Source organism: Phalacrocorax carbo, chromosome 1 (assembly GCF_963921805.1).
Source record: "Phalacrocorax carbo chromosome 1, bPhaCar2.1, whole genome shotgun sequence".
Lineage (NCBI taxonomy): Eukaryota > Metazoa > Chordata > Aves > Suliformes > Phalacrocoracidae > Phalacrocorax > Phalacrocorax carbo.
In genome coordinates, this window is record NC_087513.1 from 45,549,718 (window position 1) to 45,569,475 (window position 19,758).

Below are 19,758 nucleotides of genomic sequence, written 5' to 3' on the forward strand. Positions count from 1 at the left end.
CTTTTAATTAATAATCTCCTTGTCTTTGTTCCTTTCCAGTGGCTTAGTTAGTACTGGTTTTAATTATATTATGTGGGTCGTTCACTCCCAGATGCCCTGTAGCTTTTCTGTTGTGCCAATATTCCTAATATTCTTACTGAAATTAGGGACATTAATGCAGAATGTTTTTATGTGGTTATGAATACAGCTGGTTTTATTCCATTACTTCACTTGTAAAATGTGGAGACTTTTTAGTCCAATATGTTTTCTTCCTTTTGAAATATTTTGTGCCAAATTTTGCCCTTGGCTGTCTGCATGCAACATCCGTTTATGTTGAGTTGTACATATACAACTACAAGCAGAATTAAGTCCTTGTAATGTAAGTTATTACTCAAAAAAAAAAAGCTCATCTGAGTGCTGTGCTCTGGGGCATTGCCAGTTTATAACATTATGGAACAGTACATATATAACAGTTTTTCTTGGAGAGACAACCTGAAAATTATTTGGGGATTCACACTATGGGCAATTTTCCTTCAAATGTGGGGTTTTTTTCATTTTTGAAAGAAAGTTGGTAACTTTACTTGAAAGGTAAATTCCACATAATGAAAAACATTAAGTAGCTGGCTTTTCTGACACAAGTGGTATGTAGCTGAGCTGTCTAAATGACCCTCTGCCAACATCCTAGAACCTGATCAACCAAATTTGAGAGAGGAGTGGTTTGGTAAACTTTATTTCAGCTCTTTCAGGGAACTTCACGGACAGAAGGGCAAGTGGAACCCAGCTCCTGCTCTTCAACAGTTGGCTACTCAGGCAGCAAAGGCACAGCTCCAAAATGACCACAACACACACTAGCTCTTGGTTGTTTTAATGACCTTTCCATGTTGTTTTTATCTTGCTCTGCAACAATTTTAAGAGTTTTTGCAGTGTCTTAGTTTAAGTTATTTCACAATACTTCAGATCTCTGCAAAAACATGGAAACAGAAAATAGAATTGAAATTTCTAAGTTATAGAACTGAGATTATCAAAACCGTACAATTTCTTTTACATCAGAGTTTTAAAAAATTATAAACTTTTCAGGCACTTGTCATTAAGTTTGTGTGTCTGAAACATTTGGTTGTTTCTTGTTATTGCAAAGAGGACAGAACTTCGTGTTCTAGCCGTAGGATTACATTTTCCAGACCGGTGCATAAGGCTTTACTAAATTGTTGTTACTCAGACACCACCAAAGTATCAGGTGTGATAACCTATTCTACTTTCAAGCAAACAGATGTACGTGCATGGTGGTAAGATATGCTGCAGTTTCATAGCAGTATGGAAATGAAGCCAAATTGCATGTTGGAATTTCTAGCTCTGATTTTTCTCAGCTTGAAGGATAAAAATTATTCTCAGAGAAGAACATTTAGGCAGAATAAAAGGAAATTACAGTATTCTTTTTTGGGGGGGAAAGAAGACATAAGTAGTTCCAGTGATGATCAAAAAAAGGTTTTTTTTTTTCCTTTTACTATGAGGGTACATATTCTAAAATCTATAATGCTGTTGTATTCCCCTGGAAAAGTAATCTACTGTATGCCGTGTTCATAAATGTATAATGGAGGTGTAAAAGCACAAAGACTGACAATATCTAAGAGTTAAAATTTGTTCAAAGGGAAAATGGGAAAGAATTAGGAATATAGCTTGTGTCTATACTTCCTGTGCATGGATTTCAGACCAACAGCATTCTAGAGGATGCTAGAGAGCTCCGTAACTAATCAGATGGTACGAATCCAACAATTCATTTATACAAGAAGAAAACTAATTCCTCTTTTAGCTGTCTGAGGCAGGTGAATTTTGGTACTGCTTCCGAAATGGACCAAATCATAGCATCGTGATAAAATAATTTAACTTGGAAGTGGCTTCTGGAGGTCATCTGGTCCAGATCACAGTGCAAGGCAGGGCCACCTTAGATCAGGTTATTCAGGGCCTTGTCCAGTCACGTGTTGAATATCTCCAAGGGCAGTGATTCAGCAGCCCATTCCAATGTTTGCCCTCACCACAAAGTTTTTTTCCTCACATCTATTCAGAATTTGCAGCTGTCGTGCATTATCTATTGTCTTTTCATTCACCAAGAAGAGTCCTGCTTAATCCTTTCTGTTCCCTTTCCTTTAGGTAGTTGAAGACAGCAGTTAGATCCTTCCTTGACCTTCTCTGCAATCCTGTAGTCCTCTTGCCACCGCTGAACTCATTCTAGTAAGACAGTGTGGTGGGCTGGAAGCACTCTAGATACTCTCACTGTAACAACTGCTAAAAAGGGAGAATAATCACATCCCTTAACCTTCAGGGTCCTATCAATTTTCCCACCTTAGAGTCCACCTGTCTGAATCATATCTTTCCAATTTGTCTATAAAGATGCTAAGGAAACCTTGCTGAAAGCCTCGCTGAAGTCAAGGTAAACTGTGACTATATTCTCCCCTAGTTCATGGAGCCAGTCACTGCATCACAGAAGGCAATAGTTTGTCAGTCCCTGGTAAATTCCTGCCAGCATTTCTCAATCTCCTTCTTGTTCTTCATGGGCCTGGGTGTGGTTTCCAGGAAAATTTGCTTACTGAAGACTGAGGTTAGACTGAAGATGGGTGTGATGTTTGCCTTTTCCCTGTCATCAGGAACTTCCCTTGATGGATATGACCTTTCAAAGATGATAGATTGTGGTGTTCGTGCGATACCAGCCAGTTTCCTCAGCTTCCTGAAATGCTACCCATGTGGTCACATGCCCTTGTGTCTTTCCAGTTTGCTGTGTGGTCCCTGAGCCAATATTGTCTCTGCCGTAGGTAGTCCTTCACTTGCCCAGGCTCTGACACTAAGCTCAGTGAAGCTACTGGCTAATCTAGGCTTCAACCAGAGATTGCAGAGACCTATAGAAGCCTTACGTGGAGAGACTAGTTTGAGTATTAGGATGCAGACTTAGAGCTAGATCTTTGTGGTGATGCACAGATCTTCCTAAGAAGCAGGGAGAATTGGGCAGAATTTTCTGCAATACAGGAAATCACTTATTTGTTTGAAATCAGTCCAGTAAGCAAGGGCTAGCCTGCGAGGACACAGTGGGAAGTTCTGTTATAAAGCATTTTATATTTTTACTTGACTTAGTAGCTTTGAGGCTTCTCTATTTTAAAAATGCCATTGCTCTATTTTATATTTATTTTTTTGCCCAGTTTAAAAGCTTTTTTCTCTTCTAGAGGACAATGTTGAGGCAAATCCACCTCAAAACTCCTCCCGCAAAGCAGCACATTTTCCATCTTTGCTGCTTCTTTTACTTTAATGTAAATGTAGGTGGTTGTTCTCATAAGTCTAGTTGAAGCAGAACTGCCAGCCCACAAAAAAGCTGCTGCGGACTAGTAGTTGCCATAAGTTGAGATGGCTAGGCTCTATGTTGTTTGGCAATTAATTTTTATTTAATACCAAGATCACTCTTGTTTGAGGCCAGTGAAAAATTGCTTTTCCACTTCATATTAACTGGAATTAACTGATATTCATGGGAAGAAAATTTACATGTTTTGACGCCTGACGTAGTGTTTATAAGTCTGAGGTGGTGAGCTGACAAAATATCAACAAAATATTACAATGCTCTTTTTGTCAGGCTATTGAATCACCTTGCTTATCACAAGTTTGGGGTTTTTTTGTCTCTGAGGAGCTGACTACAAGGAATAATGCCCTACATTTCTCATATGTTCTAAAAATAGTAAAGGTATTGCAAGATTGCCTGATTCAGTTTGCTATTGGACCTGCTGTGAAAACTTCGGGAGCATTTCTGATGAAAGTAGGTGCCAGTAGTCACAGTCTTGGATATTGCAATCAGTATACAGTGTCCTTCTATGTGTCTATAAATAAGCTAAATTCATCTGGAAATTTTTGTTAACGGACCACATTTCCAATTATGCTGGGAATAATTTTGAACTCTTAAGATCATGAAAGTCTTTGTTTTGGTTTATTAGTAACCAGAACAACCAAGAGGTTCTGTGTAATGTCAAATTTCGATTCAATTAAACAAAGTTGAAGTCAATGACTTTTAACACCTGTCTTTAAATTTCACTGCTGTTATAAGCAGTACCAAATACTAAATTTCAGTTAATAAGGAATATTATGACAGCTCTTGGAAAATTCTAAGTAGTTTTACTTTGGCTTTCTCCAAGGAGAATTGGCTGTTTATACAGAGATTCTTCTATGGATAAAATGCACTTAGGCATTAGTATAATTGATTCCTTTGGGGTTTTTCTTCACTGTTACTGCATTGGATAGTCAATTACATCAGAGTAGTAAGGATTTTACTATTTATTAGAGACTTTTTACATAAACCTATTTACATAGTGAGCCATTATGGCAGTTTTTTCTGGAAAAATCGGTTTGCTAATGATTTTTAGTTTAAAACAAACTCTGTGCCTCTCTTCAGGAGCTATTCTTAGGATTTTGGGGAGCTGTTTTGTCTTACATTCAACTAATACATTTCTGGGGCAATGTACCAGCTGGACTATGATTATCCTTTAACTGTTAATAATAAAGTAACTGCAAATTTAAGATATTTTCAAAAATACTTGACTTTCCTTAAAAAGGAAATTACGTGTTTCTATATTCTAATTCTCTTCCTTCCATCCTCCGTACCACCAAACACATCAGTACCAGTCTAGAAACCAGTGAAATTCTTCAATATCCTGTTTTGAGGAAAAAAAACCATAAGCATTACTATTGCTAAGGAACTACTTATTTATAAGTATTGCATAATTTGAAATAAGACACAGGTGTCATTGTATAGGTCATTTCAATAATAGCTGTCTGATAGAAACCCTTTTTGAGGTTAGCTTGAGTACTGCAAATTGTGAACTCCAGCTTTTGTAAGGATTTCTGATGTCAGGTCACTGCTCTAGGAAGAAGAAGAGAACTGCTGGGCAGAGGAGTTCTAGAGCCACCCTGGAAGCTGTGAAGAGTAGGTTGTCAGTAAGTCACTCTGGATGAAGTCAGGAAACCTTTTCCAGAAGAGTACCAGCCTTGGACTCTCAAGTTACATACCTGTAAACTTTGGTCACATTTGTTAGTCTCTGACTTTTAAAAGCTAGTGAACATAATTAAGGGAACCAAAGTGATGCAAAGGGTAGTCAAAATTCATGTACAGAATTTTATCAGATTTGTGAAAACTGAAAAGGCCTTGAATACAGTGGATTCAGTGGGCAAAAACTTCAAAACTGAGTTTTCTAAAGGATTCCTTACATAAACCCAATGGCTTAATATCACTCTGTTCCACTGAAATATGGAAGAATTAGTCACTGATTTAGAAATATTAGAGTACCGATGATTTATGTGTGGCCTAGGTATATTTTCAAAGATATTCCACAGCCAATGTCTTAAAATAGCTATCACTGATACCATGGCAACACAGGAAAACACTTCCAAGCAGAAGATCAAAAAGCTTTATTTCCTTTCCAAGGCATCTTCAGGTCTTGCTACATAGGGCACATTTCCATGAATTTGTGACAAAGCTAACTAGTTACTAAAACCCAGATGTTTTCTATCAAAATTAATCCTGACAATCATCTGAAACTTGAAAAAATATTAACTAGGTAAGTTATTAAAGTATTTTAAATGAATAAATGTAGCAAAAATATATTAAAACCTGAAACTATCTTACATTTATAATTTTGTGTGTGTACACAGTAAGAGATTATAATTGAGAAAGCCAAGGTTTCTATAATGCACAATAACTAAAGCAACCCTAGCTTTGGGTTTTGAAAATTAGTTTGGTGACAACTGGTTCTATTTCCTGAAATGGAAGAACATTTTTCTTCGCCCCTGCTACCCCCTCACCAAAATCACATTTGGTGATGGAATTTTTAGGAAAAATACAAACTCAAGGAACTGTGAAGTCTTTGACCAAGGAAGATTTAGTCTTTCCCATGAACGAAAAAGGCAGTTTAAGTAGTTCCTCTCTTTTCTTTGGAATACATGAAGTAGATTGAGATATGACTATGTCATGGAAGATAGGTGCTGTGGAAGACCTAAAACAGGTTGGGTTATTTGTGTTTCAGTACTGCCTTGACTGAGTTTGGCAGTGTATAAAAAGTAGGCTGTGCAAAGGATTTTGATGAGGGTAAGAAAGATTTCTTTCCAATGAAAAATCTCACGGAAAGTAAAAATGACATTTAATTCCATTCAGTTACAATCTCAGATGATGCTATCAAGAATTTTATATCATTGTTTGGAATTACTTATTCATCTTAAATAATCTTTACTCAATAATTACTCTGTCTTTGTCCAGGTACTGGAAAATGCATGCAAGATTTTGGTATCACTTTGTAATATGAATCCTCAAGGATTTCAGAATCACTAGAGATAAATACTTGTCCCTCGGTTGTGATCCAAGCTTAACACTTCTGAATACAGATTTGTTGTAATTTCATTAATATTAATGGAGTTTATTAAGGGGATGAAGAAGTTGAGTGATATAATTTTCATGTTATATTTATGATTGAAACACACTGTGAAACAGATCTTAGATTAGTTTAAGTTGGCATAAATCCACTGAGATAATCCCAGTTTTAAAATAAGCACCAAACTTTCATCATATTCATGGTGTTATATTAGAAACATCTTCAGTTGTGTTTTTCAAGGTTCTTAAATACTTGAAGTAGCTGGAAATTTTGCAACTTCTTTCTCTCTCCACTTCTACAGGTAACGAATATCTGTAATTCTTTGCTTTGCTATCAAAGTACAATTTCGTATGTTAATGAATTAGCTTGCTTTCGCATGCTGTCTGCTACAGTAGCAGACCTGAGAGTATAGTTTGAATGTCTACATTGCTTATATCACATTCTCAGGCCTTTGTTGACAGATGTGGCATCAGTATATGAAGGAAGACTAATTCATTTTTGTATAAAATATTTTGATAAGAAAATAGAATGAAAATCCAAGATAAACATAAAGCCTGGCTTCAGCCTCCATTACAGAGACATGGAAATCATGCAATTTGTTAACATCAGAGGTTCCTCTATTCCAATATCTTGTCTTTCATAGAGATCAATAGCAGGCATGTATAGAAGAGTATAAAATCATAGGGTGTACATAGCAATGCTTCCTCCAGATCTCCTGTCACACTTCCAGCATGTTTTGGGTCGTGAGCTTCTTCGAACAAAGTGATACATTTGCATTAAATAGCCCTTGATGGATTTTATTCCTTGAATCCTTCAGATTACTTTTGAACATATGTAAACTTTTAGCATCTATAGCATGCCACAGTAAGAAGTCAACCGTTTGTTGTATGAAGAAGCATTTCCTTTTAATTGTTTTAGGGCCTCTGACTGCATGTTTCTTTTTACTACCCGTTAAATTTGGGTGTAAAAGCCAGTACGTATCTGTCCCTGTGTCTTTTCTGCATCCCATTTGTGATTTTACAGATTTTTCATTCTCCCATTATCTGTTTTACAGCTTTAATTTTTTGTATTACTTGCCTCTGTTATTAAAATGTTCCTTGAGGAAATCCTGTTTCTCTTCTCTGCACCTTTTTGGATGGTATTATTTGTTATCAGAGGTGAGAAAAACAAATCCAAAAACAGTAATCAAGATTCAGGTGCAGCATGGATTTATATAGTAGCATAATAGTGTTTTCTGGGTTTTTTTCCCTAATAATTCTTAATTTTTCCCTCTTCTTAGTACTGGGCTGATCTTTTTATCGAACCATCAGCTCTCAGTTCAAAGCTATTCATTGTGTGTTTCAAGTTAATATTTTTACCAATTTGAATCACTTTCATCTACATTGAATTTTAGATGCCATTTCATCTCTAAGTTTTATTAGAAATAGCTCTACATTTTATTACACTTAGAATCATCAGCAAACTTTGTCCTACTCTTCATTAACTTTTCCAGATCATTTATGAATATGAACAAAAACCTGCTCCAGCACAAGTCTCCTTAAGCCTCTGCTGGTGATCTCTGTCCTCTGTGAAAATGGTATTTTATTCCCATCCTTCTTTTCTGTCAATTATTTACCCATAGGAATATTTTTATCTTGTTCTGTATTTTGATATTTTCTCTAATGGTCTTGTTGAGTGCCATTTGGAAGTCTACTCTATCTTTCTTGTCTGAGTGTTACCTGAAGCCTTCAAAATAATTCCAGTATGTTCATGAGATATGACTTCCCTTTAAGAAAGTCACATTGACTCTTCCCAAATACGTTATATTTGCTCTTATATCCGATGACTCTATTCTTTAAAATACTTTCTCTATATATAAATGTTAGGCTTCCTGTTTGGAAGCTCCCTTGACCTTCCCTTGAGCTCCTCATAAGCATTAAAATTACAGTACCTCCTAGAACCAAAGAATTTTAATCAAGAAGTTGCACACTGGAGTTTGGCAGTTTCATCCCGATTTTAGTTTTTGGATGAATGCCATATGGCCTTGGCAATGTTTTGATGTTTACACCTTATGTTTTTCTATAACTGCTAGGGATCCTTCAGTTTTAGATATTTCATCTGATGAGTTCCTTCTATGAAGCAGGACTGTGGCTTTAGAACTGCATTTAGCTTTTCTTCCACGCTTTGTTTCCTTGAGCAATCCTTTACAGCTTTATTACAATGGTAGCCCTGTAACTACTACCTTTTTATAAGAAATTCTGCAGACACTCAGATATCTGCAAAAGGTCAAAAAGATTTGAGATTAAAGTTAAAGAAGAATTGACGTCTATACAAATTATTATCAAAAGAACATACAGAGTTATTTTTTACTTTTATAACCATTGAAAGAAAAATGTTTTGTTTGCCTGTGCCAATTACACTACTGACCTAAGAAAGTTATCTGTTAATAACCTTTTTTCTTCTGTCACCATGCAGAACACAGTTAAATAGCTTGTGCTCTCTCAAGGAGATTAAGAATAATACCCTAACAATTTCATGCTCTGAAATGGAGTCAGAATATTTAGAACATAATAAAAATACATAGCTGAGAAGAAAAAAGAACCTTCACTTTTTTTTTACAATGACTGTTATTCAGATCAAGTGCAAAACGACTAATTATACTGAGAGCAGAAGAATTACTAAAGCTATAAATCCTTGGTAGGCAAGATTACTTTCCTGTTTGGATGGCAATATTTATAGCATTGCTGAGGCAAAATGTTGCTGTATATTTTCTGCTGGTCTGAATAGGGTAATTCCTGCCTGGACTTCTGTTAGAATAGACTTTGTACGTGGTGACAGCCTTTGTTTGTCAAGAGCAAAGAGCTTATGGTATGTGAACTAATGCCTGTTTCTCCAGCAGTCATTAAGGACTCTAACTTGAATTCTCTGGAAACAAATATGAAAATGATAAACTACACATGTTCAATATACCACTTATTTCAGTAACATCTGCAGGAATGTGATAATAATCTTTTGAAAAACTAAAGTATCAAATAATTGTCTATTTACCTTTTCTTGAAACAGAAAAAAAATTGATTGTTTCAACATAAAATCTCTTACATTGTGCATTTTATACCAGACTAGGCAAATAAACACATTGTCCTCTTTGACATGGGAGAACAAATACAAAAAAACCTTTTGAACTGAAGTAAAAAAAAGAGGCAGCTTTCTTCTGAAAGCAAAGGCCATTTTCGAATACAGAACCTCAGAAAACCTTTTCCCATCTTGAAATATAGTTTCTGCAAAGTCATTTAGTATATCTTCCACAGTTTTAGTGACAATGATTGATTTCTGTAAGTTTTAGGATATTGCCTATTTACACATCTTTGTAGCGTAATGTCAACATAAATATACAATTATACATGTTCTAATCCTTCGGTCTACAGCATATAAGTAGGCTAAACAATTTGTAGTATTTGAATGTCTTCAGCAGGGTTCCTTTGAAGCATAGTATTCTGCACTGAGTTTTGCAATTTCAGGGCATGGTGAGTAAAATCTAATGTATGGCGTAACCTTTGAGTGTTAATTCCAACTTGGATGTTACAGGGTTTGTTGTGCAGACGACTTCTGATCTGTTACAATAGTGGTTCATCCACTCCTACAGTCCTTGCATAGGCATATCTCGTGTTTGATACAGAAGACCTATTTCCACTAAGACAAGACATAAATTTGCAAGCTAATGACTGGGATGAGGAGAATTAGAAGTAGGAGGTAGAAAATATAGTTCTGTTGATGTTCCTACTTACGTTAAAAGATAGAGAAGGAAAAGAACATATTGTGTCTATGCATACGTTGTACTTCTTTTTCCCACTTTGCAAATGGGATTTGTCTGATTTAGGATATAAATTCTTTTCCTTTTTTAAATTTGTGTCATGCCTTGTGAACTGAGTGCTATGAGAGATGTCCAGTAGTATGAAAAGGCGGTAATTGGCTTCAGTGGGTGTTTCCTCCAAGTAAAAGAGGTAGACAAGTCTAGTGTATAAAACAGCCTTTGCCAGTGTTGAAATTAATCTCCCTTTTGTTTGGAGTTTATTAAAAGCAACTGCAGAATATTCCATTGTCCAGTCGAGGAAAATAAATTTTTATACATAAGAAAATTGAGAAAAATATGTGATCACTTTATAAAGAGTTTATATAAAAATACGCTCTCTTCAGCTTATACATTTTTAGGGCAGTTTATGGATTTTTTTATCCTATAATTCAGTTTTATTTTTGTACTCTAGAGAGTTTATACATTTACCATGTTTACCAGTAAAGATGACATTTTTTCCAGGGAGGGGTCATTTTCCTTTCCAGTTACTAAGGTTATAATTAGCACTTTGCAAAAACTGTAAAATTTTTAATATTATATTTACGATTTAGAGTACTAGAACATAATACTCTTTTTATTAGTAAATATTTTGGTTTGTATATTTGGAAAATGACTACTGTTTTTTGAATCACTGTATAAGTGAAAATGGCATAGTATTTAATACACTATATATATAAATATATACACTGTATTTATTTCTTATTCACTGGGTGTTTGAAATGGAGTTTCATGTTTCTGTTGTTGATTTTTAATATGAATAGTGCTAACTTCCTAGAATTAGGTAACAGGTCTAAACAGCAATATTTCGATAAAATGTTAACAAAGAATTTATTTTAATTTCCTGTCACAGCTTCTAACATCAATTTTTATGGCAGTCCCTGGGTGTGTTGGTAGTACTAGAATGAACTCTGTTTTCTCCTGGGAGGCCAGGCTGCTTCTTCTATGAGCTGCTTTTGAGCCTCAGCTTGTCATCCCCGTCCTCACTCTGCTTCTCTGATTTGTCTAGATTCTAAGTCATTCAAGGCCTTCCAAGAGTCTAGAAAAATGGGGGTCCCTCCCTACTTTACTGTGGCCCCTACTGAAATGCCAGTACTGACATAAAACTGCCAGTAACCATTTATTCATCTTTCACTTGGTGTTGCCCTTCTAGGTTCCCTTTTAGTTTTCAGCAATATGTTTCTATTATTAATCATGCATTATCATGTTCCCAGTGATAAATACAGAAATACCTTTCTCTACAAAGAACGTTTTAATAAGAATATTTTTTAAGATTCTGCTTAATTAAAAAAGAACAAAAAATTAGAGAGAAATGGATTTCCATTTATAATGCCATTTACGGTTCTCAAACATGCCCTGCTACTTTTTTTTTTTTTTAGTTTTACACTTCTAGGAACGCTGGCTGTATTCTTGGGAAGAAGGAAGGCTCTAGTTAGACAGAAGGAGATCCTCCCAAGGCTTTTTAGATCACAGCTTTTTATATGGGTAAAGAAGCACTTTGACCATTTACCGTATACTTTTTAGGATGCATTGATTTTCTCTTCAAATACAAATACAACTTCTAATACTAAAATAGGAATGATGAGACACAGGATAATTAGGAATGAGGGGAAAGGGAATAATTTGTTCCTATTTATTATAGCTTTTTTTAATCTTGACAGTCAGTATGTCAGGAACTACCCAAGCAAGGACTGATTCCTATGGCTGTTACCTCTTAGGTGTTCCTCTTTGAATTAAATAGCCGAAGAGCAGATCTTAGTGCCAGCCTTGCGGATTCAGCCATATGCAGGTTTTAGGTGCCATGTCATGTTACTCTTATCTACTTGTCTTTGGCAAGAATCCCAGAGCATTGTTGGCCAGCAAGTATATGATTAATACACTGATTTTTCAGTGTCCTTGGCAGTCCTTATACAATTGCCTCACGCTGACAGCTGTGTCTTATCTTCAGTCAGTTGTGCTTTTTCTCTAAAATTTGCACTCCTTTTATTTTTGCCTTGAGTATTCTCTGGCTGCCCAGGAGTGGTTCAAAATGGAGCCTTCACGTAGTCTTGTATTTCTTTTATTTTCATCTTTTCTTTTTCTTTCATGATCCCAGAAAGAGATCATAGACATTCAAGTGCACTGGATGTGAAGTACAAAAATGGAACTGAAGTTAATTAATAAGTATCTGAACTCCAGGTTTCTCATGCCTTGAAATTGAGAAAAGGGGAAAAAAATCAATAAAACCTTTGAAAAGCAGCTCCATGAATCAGTGGGAATTTAAGCATCTTAAAAACTGAAATAATACACTGAAGTAGAGAGGCAAGTTGGGAAATTATAATTCATAACTGTAGTAGAATTTGGAAATTGGGGGTAGGGACTGTGAGGATGGACAAATATGAGACACTACGACATCAGGAAGGAATCAGCTGAAATAGATGTTAATATCTAAATAACAACAAATAAGTAGCAAATGTGACTGTTTTAATGTAATAAAAAAAGATGAAAAAATGTAAAAAGGAAGTCCTCTCAGGCGTTTTTCTACATTAACTGATTACTTTGCTGCATGCAATATTTCACATGGGCTGATATTGATCACACTTCATAAATAAATGTAGGTGTAGGTCTTTTCATCCAATGCAGTTTCTAAGTGGTAAGAGACAAAGATATATTTAAGCATTTAGAACTGACAAGATTATACTGCAGCGATAACTCACTGAAGAGTATTATTAGGAACTCCTGATAATACTCATGCCATTTTGAAATACATGTCAAAATCTTAACATTTTAATATTATAATTTCAAATCATTAATACATTCCTGTATTAAAATAAATGGCAAAAAATGATAGGTGAAGTTCCATACAGAAACATATTTCAGTCTTAATGGTAATTTTTAAAGGAAGTTTAAGGTATCTGCCACTAAAAACTATTGTGAGCAGTTTCACACAGCCCTAGCTGCGGGCGTACAATCAGCATAATTGTGCTAAATTTGAATAAGCTCTCTTTCTCTTGAAGTTATGTTCTCATGCTGAAACACTTCAAGAGACTGGTGTTTCACAACATTTCAATAATAAGTTGCCTAAGTAAAGATAAAGTTTAGGAATGAAATAAGCAATGCTTGTTTTTCTAAGGAGAATACAATTTCTTAAACAAAATAGGAGTTGGAACTTCAGCCTGTATACTAAAAGGATATTTCTGCCTTCTCTTTGCTGTTTACAATACGATGGATGAACTTCATTAATAGAAAATAAATCTTTTCTGTTGTCATTATGGATTTACTAGAAAATCTTAAAATCTTAGAATATAAAGATAACATGCATTTCAAGAAGATCAGAATCCTCTGTTTTATACAGTACTTCGCCATTTGTGTTACTTTGTTCTTAAAGAGCAGATGAAGAATTTCAAAACAGGCGTTATAATCATCTATGCCGTACCACAAAAGTGAAAGAAAACCCTGTTGTGTTTTTTTTAAAATTATCCAATAACCACTGGGGTAGGCATTGTTTTGTGACAAAATCTGGATTGTTTCTGCCAAGATGCATTTAACAAATAGTGTTTAATACATTATCTCAATAAAACTATCTCTTCCAGAAAGTAAAGCAGATGACATAACAAATTAGTTACTATATTGGGGACTGCAGTTTGGAACAGTTGGGAATTGCAAGGAAGTAAAAAAAATGAGAAGCATAAATGCAAATACATTTTCATGAAAAGTGAGCAAAGATAAACAAGAAACTGTAAGACCACATGGAACCGCAGTTAAGCTTATTTTTCTAGTAAAAATAAAACCTGTTGGTCCTGTTGTTTCAGAGGAACTATATAGTGCCATAAAGCTGTGCAAAGTAAATTTTAAACGTTAACACACTAGAAATTGTAGTTGTTTCGTAGTGTTGAATAACTATGGAAGGCCTAATATTAAAGATAGTGGAGAAGCTTGTCCCATTCTCTTGAACTTTCTTGGAAGGCTCTGTGCATATACAGAAGGATTAGCCAGTAAAATCCTTTCATCTTAGTTCTACTGCCAGATATTTTTTCTGTAACTACCAAAAAAGGAAGCATAAATAAAAACATAGTGTTCTGTATTTTGGGAATCCTGTTTCTTAGTTACGCTTAAGTGTTTTGTTAGTTAAGCAACTCTCTTAAAAAATTTCTTTGAAACACTGCTGAGCCAGAAAGAGTCTTAATGGATCTGTGAATAGGATGGTAACAACAATAAGGCTCGCCTGAAGCTTTTCCCTGTATCCAGACAAAATTAAATCATGATGAGGGAAGTTAGAGTTGATCTAATTATAAATATATATTTGTTGTGATTGATACTTTTTTACTACTCAGTATAATATTTTCAGTGTAACAGATGTCCATATGCACTGCCATTCTTTTTTTTTTTCATTTGGAATTTAAATAGAAAGGGAGAAAATCCTTTATAAATTCAGAATAGTGCAGGTGCTCCAAATGGTACATGCTGCTACTATTGCAGTATTACAAACATTACAGAAAATGGAAGTCCAATTCCTCTACAGAACTTAAAAGCAATTTACTGAAGGTCTTACAGAAAAGTCTAATTAATTAGAGGACAGAAAATAATATGTCCCCAGGACGAAGTTTTAAGTTCAGACTTCATTCTGATCAAATATTAAAAAACAGTAGTGGTATTGGGTGCCCAGAAGAAGTAGAAGGGTAATCTGACATACTTTATAGAAAATTTAGTCTTGTTCAGTTGATGAGAAAGTATTAGACTTTACATTTACTCAAATTTAAAATGTTTTACCAATATAGACCTGAGGCTTTTTATTCGCCTTTGCTAGACAGCACTGAGTGAAAAATTCGGTGAATATTTTTCAAGTGTGGCTGGCATCTGGATGCATTTGCACTTGTTTCTTAAAGTGTTAATCTCCTCCACATAATTTCAAGTATATAATAAACTGAAGTCAAGAAAGCTTCTCCGTATAGCATTTCTGCCTGTTAGAGGAGTGAGAAATTAGCCACTGTAGTTAGTCAGTTAGTTGCTTAAAGTATGCAAATATTTAAAAGGATTCTCCCACCTATGTTTAAAGATCCATTAAGTTCCTTTCTTTCTCAAAAGACATGAAAAAAATTGTAATGGAAAAAAGTGATGAAAATTTGGAAAGTTCCTGTTAAATTCTTTTTAGGAGAGGAGATATTATAGCTATCAGAAAAACATTCTTCACTGTCAAAAAGAATGGTAAGTTTGTTTAAACATAGACATTTAACCAACTCTTCCATGAAACTATGAAGGTTGCTATCAGAGGGAAATAATAGGAATTTGTTCTGTGGCTAATGGCTGGAATTTTCTTTTCTGTTTTATTCAGCATTATATGTTTCTGTATAATCTATGTTTTGTCTTACCCTGCTATGTATAACTGGGTGATTTTGATGACCATGTTTCCTCACTTCAACCAAATGTATCCCATTTATGGGGACAGTGAAAAATTACAGGAAGTATCTTCAAGCTACCTTAATTGGTATTTTGTCTGTGTAGGTTTCCAGTGGCCCATCCTGCTCCACAAAGCTGAACTACGATACAACTCTTCATGTTGTTCATGAAGCTCCTTTAACTCTACTGTGTTTTTTATGGTCTCTTTCTCTGTAAGGCATTTGCATTAAAATTGTGGTGTGGTTTATAGGTTTTGTTCTAGTACATAGCAGAATTACTTTTTTTTTTTTTTGGCAATTATTTTGGTGCAATATTTGCAGTAATTTGTTTTATTAAATGTGTGATCTAGTCTTTTTAAGAGGTTAGCTTAGAGCTGAAGTAATAGCTATTTACCTAATAGGTTCTAGGATTATACCCCAGCATAGCTTCAGTTCAGCTCATCAAATGATTACCTGGAATTCCCCATTTTGTTAACTTCTCATGGCAAGGAGAATTCTGTCTGACTGGCTCTTCTATGTTGAATTATAACATGATTGCTTCATGCGTTGTTGAACACTTGACCTGTTTACTGTAAAATCTTGGATAGAATACCCATACTTAAAATGTTGCGTTAATGTTTTTGGACATTGGTACAGTTTAGAACAGCTGCTCTTTTGTGAGACAGAACCGCAATATTGTAATTAGTGAGCTATATAATATTAAGTATATCTGAAAATAGTTGCAGGCATTAACAGAATTTCCAGGTTTTTAAAATGTAGCTGATAAATATATGAACTTTATAGCAATATATTCATCATACAAGTTGCTTTTTTTTTTTAAATCAGCACTGTGCTAGAGAGTGGACTGTGTATGGAAAAATAAACAGAACTCAATGCAGTATTGTAGATATGTGATCAGTTTTGGCTATACACAAAAAAAGTTCTAAGTTCGAGCATTAGTTTCCCTCTCTTTTTCTCCTACTGTACAGTTTCAATAATTTAAATGAAGATGGTGCTTTCCCTGATTATCTTTTTCAAAGGTGTCATAAATTGTTCAGAATTATGCATGAGTACAGTGCACTAATATTGAGATTGCTGCTCAGCGGGTAGCAACTTTCACTTGCATGGATGATTAGTTTGCCTAGAGGATAGAGTATAAATTAGAAGGGATAACCTGAAAAGATCAATGGTTTCATCTTTCTAACTCAGTTTGCAAATTTTAATTTTGAAATATTGTAATATATGTATTAGACTTATTCTTGATGAGCGTGAGTCATTGTTTCCTTTGAAAAAAATATATTTGATAAGTTCTTATTACCATCCCTGTAGTAGAAATACTCGGGTTTTTTCCGTGTAATCAAGAATTAGTCTTAAAGTTAATTAATGTTTTATATCTTGTCATGAGGCACTTAAAAATTCTTAGTACATTCCTAGTGCTGAAACCAGTTGCAACCTGCTTTGTCAAAATTCATCTCTACGTCTAAAGAAACTTTTTTCTCCTTATGTTACTTATCCAGAACTAACCCACTTTTCTTAAACTGTGGTCCTCAAACTAGTAGTAATTCCCTAATAGTCTCTGATGTTTCTCAGGGCTAAAAGGAGAGCAAAGTGTGAGGTTGCCTGCAGATTACCTGCATGCTGCTGCTCTCTAGAGATCAGCAAAGGCTGGGGACTACTGCTGGAGAACTGAAGGCTTTTGCTGTGGGGAGGAGGGCTGTATAGTAGGTTTCCTATTTCCCTTTTTCCTTTGCTTAACTTTCACAAAATGAATTCTACTTATGTGTTTGTATCCTGGACTTTTGGTAAATTTGAAGAGTCATATTTCTGCTGTCCTTTTTTTAACCCTGTTAACATTGATTTATCTTTAAATATGCCTGAGTCATCTTTCTATGCTAAAAAGGCATGGTCCTAGCCAATTTGGGTTTTTTAAAGAGTAGCAGTAACTCTTATTCAGCATTCTAAAAAATCAGCTGACAAAAGTGCTAATGAAAATTCAAATCATTGTAGAGTTCATCTACATTTAAAAGTGGATATTATGAGCATCTATAAAGTAATCCCATACTTTTAGTTTTCCCACATTTGCATGAGTGTTAAACATGAAGAATTGTGTTGTTATTTAAAATATTAATGATACTGAAACACTGAGCACAGATTGTAATGCAAAAGCTTCTCGGTGTTAGGAAGAAACAGCAAGAGCCTTTGCAGTTACTGTTTTCTGGAAAACAAACATTCTGCCTCACAGCAAAGAGTGGGCCTTCAGAACTGAAATAAACAAATATGTATTGCTCCATGTGATGTTTAAAAGATGTGTATGATAGAAGAAGAACCCAATGTCAAGCGATATTGAAGTCCTGCTACATTGAACAACTGCCCAGCTTACATCTTGTGACGCACGGCATGGTGTGGGTTGCCATGAGTATTCGCAAACTCTTCTCTTGTCCCTTGGAACGTTTTTTTCAGTGGATTTTCATAACAGATGCTCAATTAAAATTGTTTTGGAAAATGTGAAATTATCAGAAATTCAGCATAAACTAAAACCATCTGTAACAGGGAAAATATGTTTTTTTATAACACTACCACAGTTTTTGGTACTGGACTGGAACTTAGTTAAGCATTGGTGCTACCATTAACTGCTGTTCACCTTGCTCTATACACTGTGTATTCTCCAAGTAAGAGAAAAATAGCCCATGAAAGCTGTGCCTATTTCTTTGACCTCCATTTTTCAGGTTGCCCAGAGGAAGTCTGGGGATTTCCCATGTGTCAGTATTTGAAGGACAAGGGCTGGTGCTGTGGTCGCAATGCTAGAATGTCAGCATGCTTGGTATGATTCCCCTTCTTTCTTTTTTCCTACTGAGAGCTTTATCCAGATGTTATAAGATTCATTGGTTTTGGCTTCTCATCCTAGAGCCATGACTTTAATCCAAGACTCTACAGAATAACATCATTAATGTTGTAAGCATGATGAATTATATCTAAAAAAATAGTGTTGACCTTCCAGCTTTATATGTTTTATATTTGCTGAAGGAATGAAAAAATGAGTATTGACAGAAATGTACTTTAAGAGTGGACAGAAAGGCCAAAGCTTTGTTGAAACCTAAACGAGGTAACCCCTCAGGGTAATAGTTCCTGGCCAAGGACTTAGGGGGGAACAAGGTAATTGTAGAAGGATTGCAATCAGTAAGTCCCCCAATGCCTTCATGATTCATAATATTGAATGTTCTGACTGTTTAAAACCTAAACAAACCTGCCTATTCCAAAAACTAGAAGAGCTCTAAAATCCATGTGGCTTAAGAGACTGGAAACATCTTTTTAACATTGCACCAAGAGATGAAGTGCTTTTAAAGACCTAACCTCATCAAGACAGGATGATGAACTGGTGTTTAATTTGAAAAAACAGATAGGTACTGAAAATTTCAACCACTGTTTCAGTCAGAATACCACTATTTCTTTCCTCTATTAATTTTTAATTTCTGGTATCAAGATGAATCACATCAGGTTCTGGCTAGCCTCTGCTGCTAGCTCTGTACCTCCATTACAGAGGAGTGTGCACTGAAGGCTCAGTATAGGCTAACGTATCAAGGTTATGTAAACTTGAACTAACATGGTAATTAAATGCTATCAGGAGAGAAGGTATAGGAGGACAGTTGTTTAGAATTCGTAAGGCTTAAATGTGTTACCCTTGGCAAAGTACAAGACAAAGATTGTTCCTTTTAGAGATGTTGCTGTAAAACTTACGACAAAAACTGCTTTCTGAAAGGGATTTGCCTTTTCTCTTTTTCTTGTCAGTGTCATACAATACTACTTCTTCCTCATCTGACACATCAGCTATTTCCTTTCCCATTCCATTTCTTTTGGAAAGGAAAAGTTTGGGCTGTTTTTCAACAGTGGTAGGAGGATAAATTTTGTAAGCAAATGACCCCCAAGAGACAGTACTGATCATGCCATATATATCTATTTTAGATTTCACAGAAATCACAGATATTTGGCAGTTAAAAACTTTTTTTTTTGTTTAAACATTCATGAAAGGCAAAGAGTTCTCCTGTGTTACTAAACACTTTGACTGTTATTATGTTTGTAATTCTCTCTATGCATTTTTCCTGACTAGGATTTTGCTTGCCTTCTAGGAGGTACAAGGGAGACAGCGCAGTGCAGCTAGGCACCCACCTTCCTAGGGGTAATGGCTGGCTAGGAGAAACTGAGTCCGCTGAGC

General features: G+C 35.2%; 1 protein-coding gene across 7 annotated transcripts in view; it reads left to right on the top strand.

Moving 5' to 3' along the window:
- Positions 1-19,758, top strand: part of METTL25 (methyltransferase like 25) — a 63,483-nt gene that overhangs the window by 22,408 nt on the left and 21,317 nt on the right. For all 7 annotated transcript variants that reach the window (XM_064450286.1, XM_064450302.1, XM_064450312.1 and 4 more), the window contains exon 6: positions 18,275-18,369. In XM_064450286.1, coding sequence (XP_064306356.1) covers positions 18,275-18,369 — 95 coding nt within the window. The remainder of the gene's footprint in view (positions 1-18,274; positions 18,370-19,758) is intronic.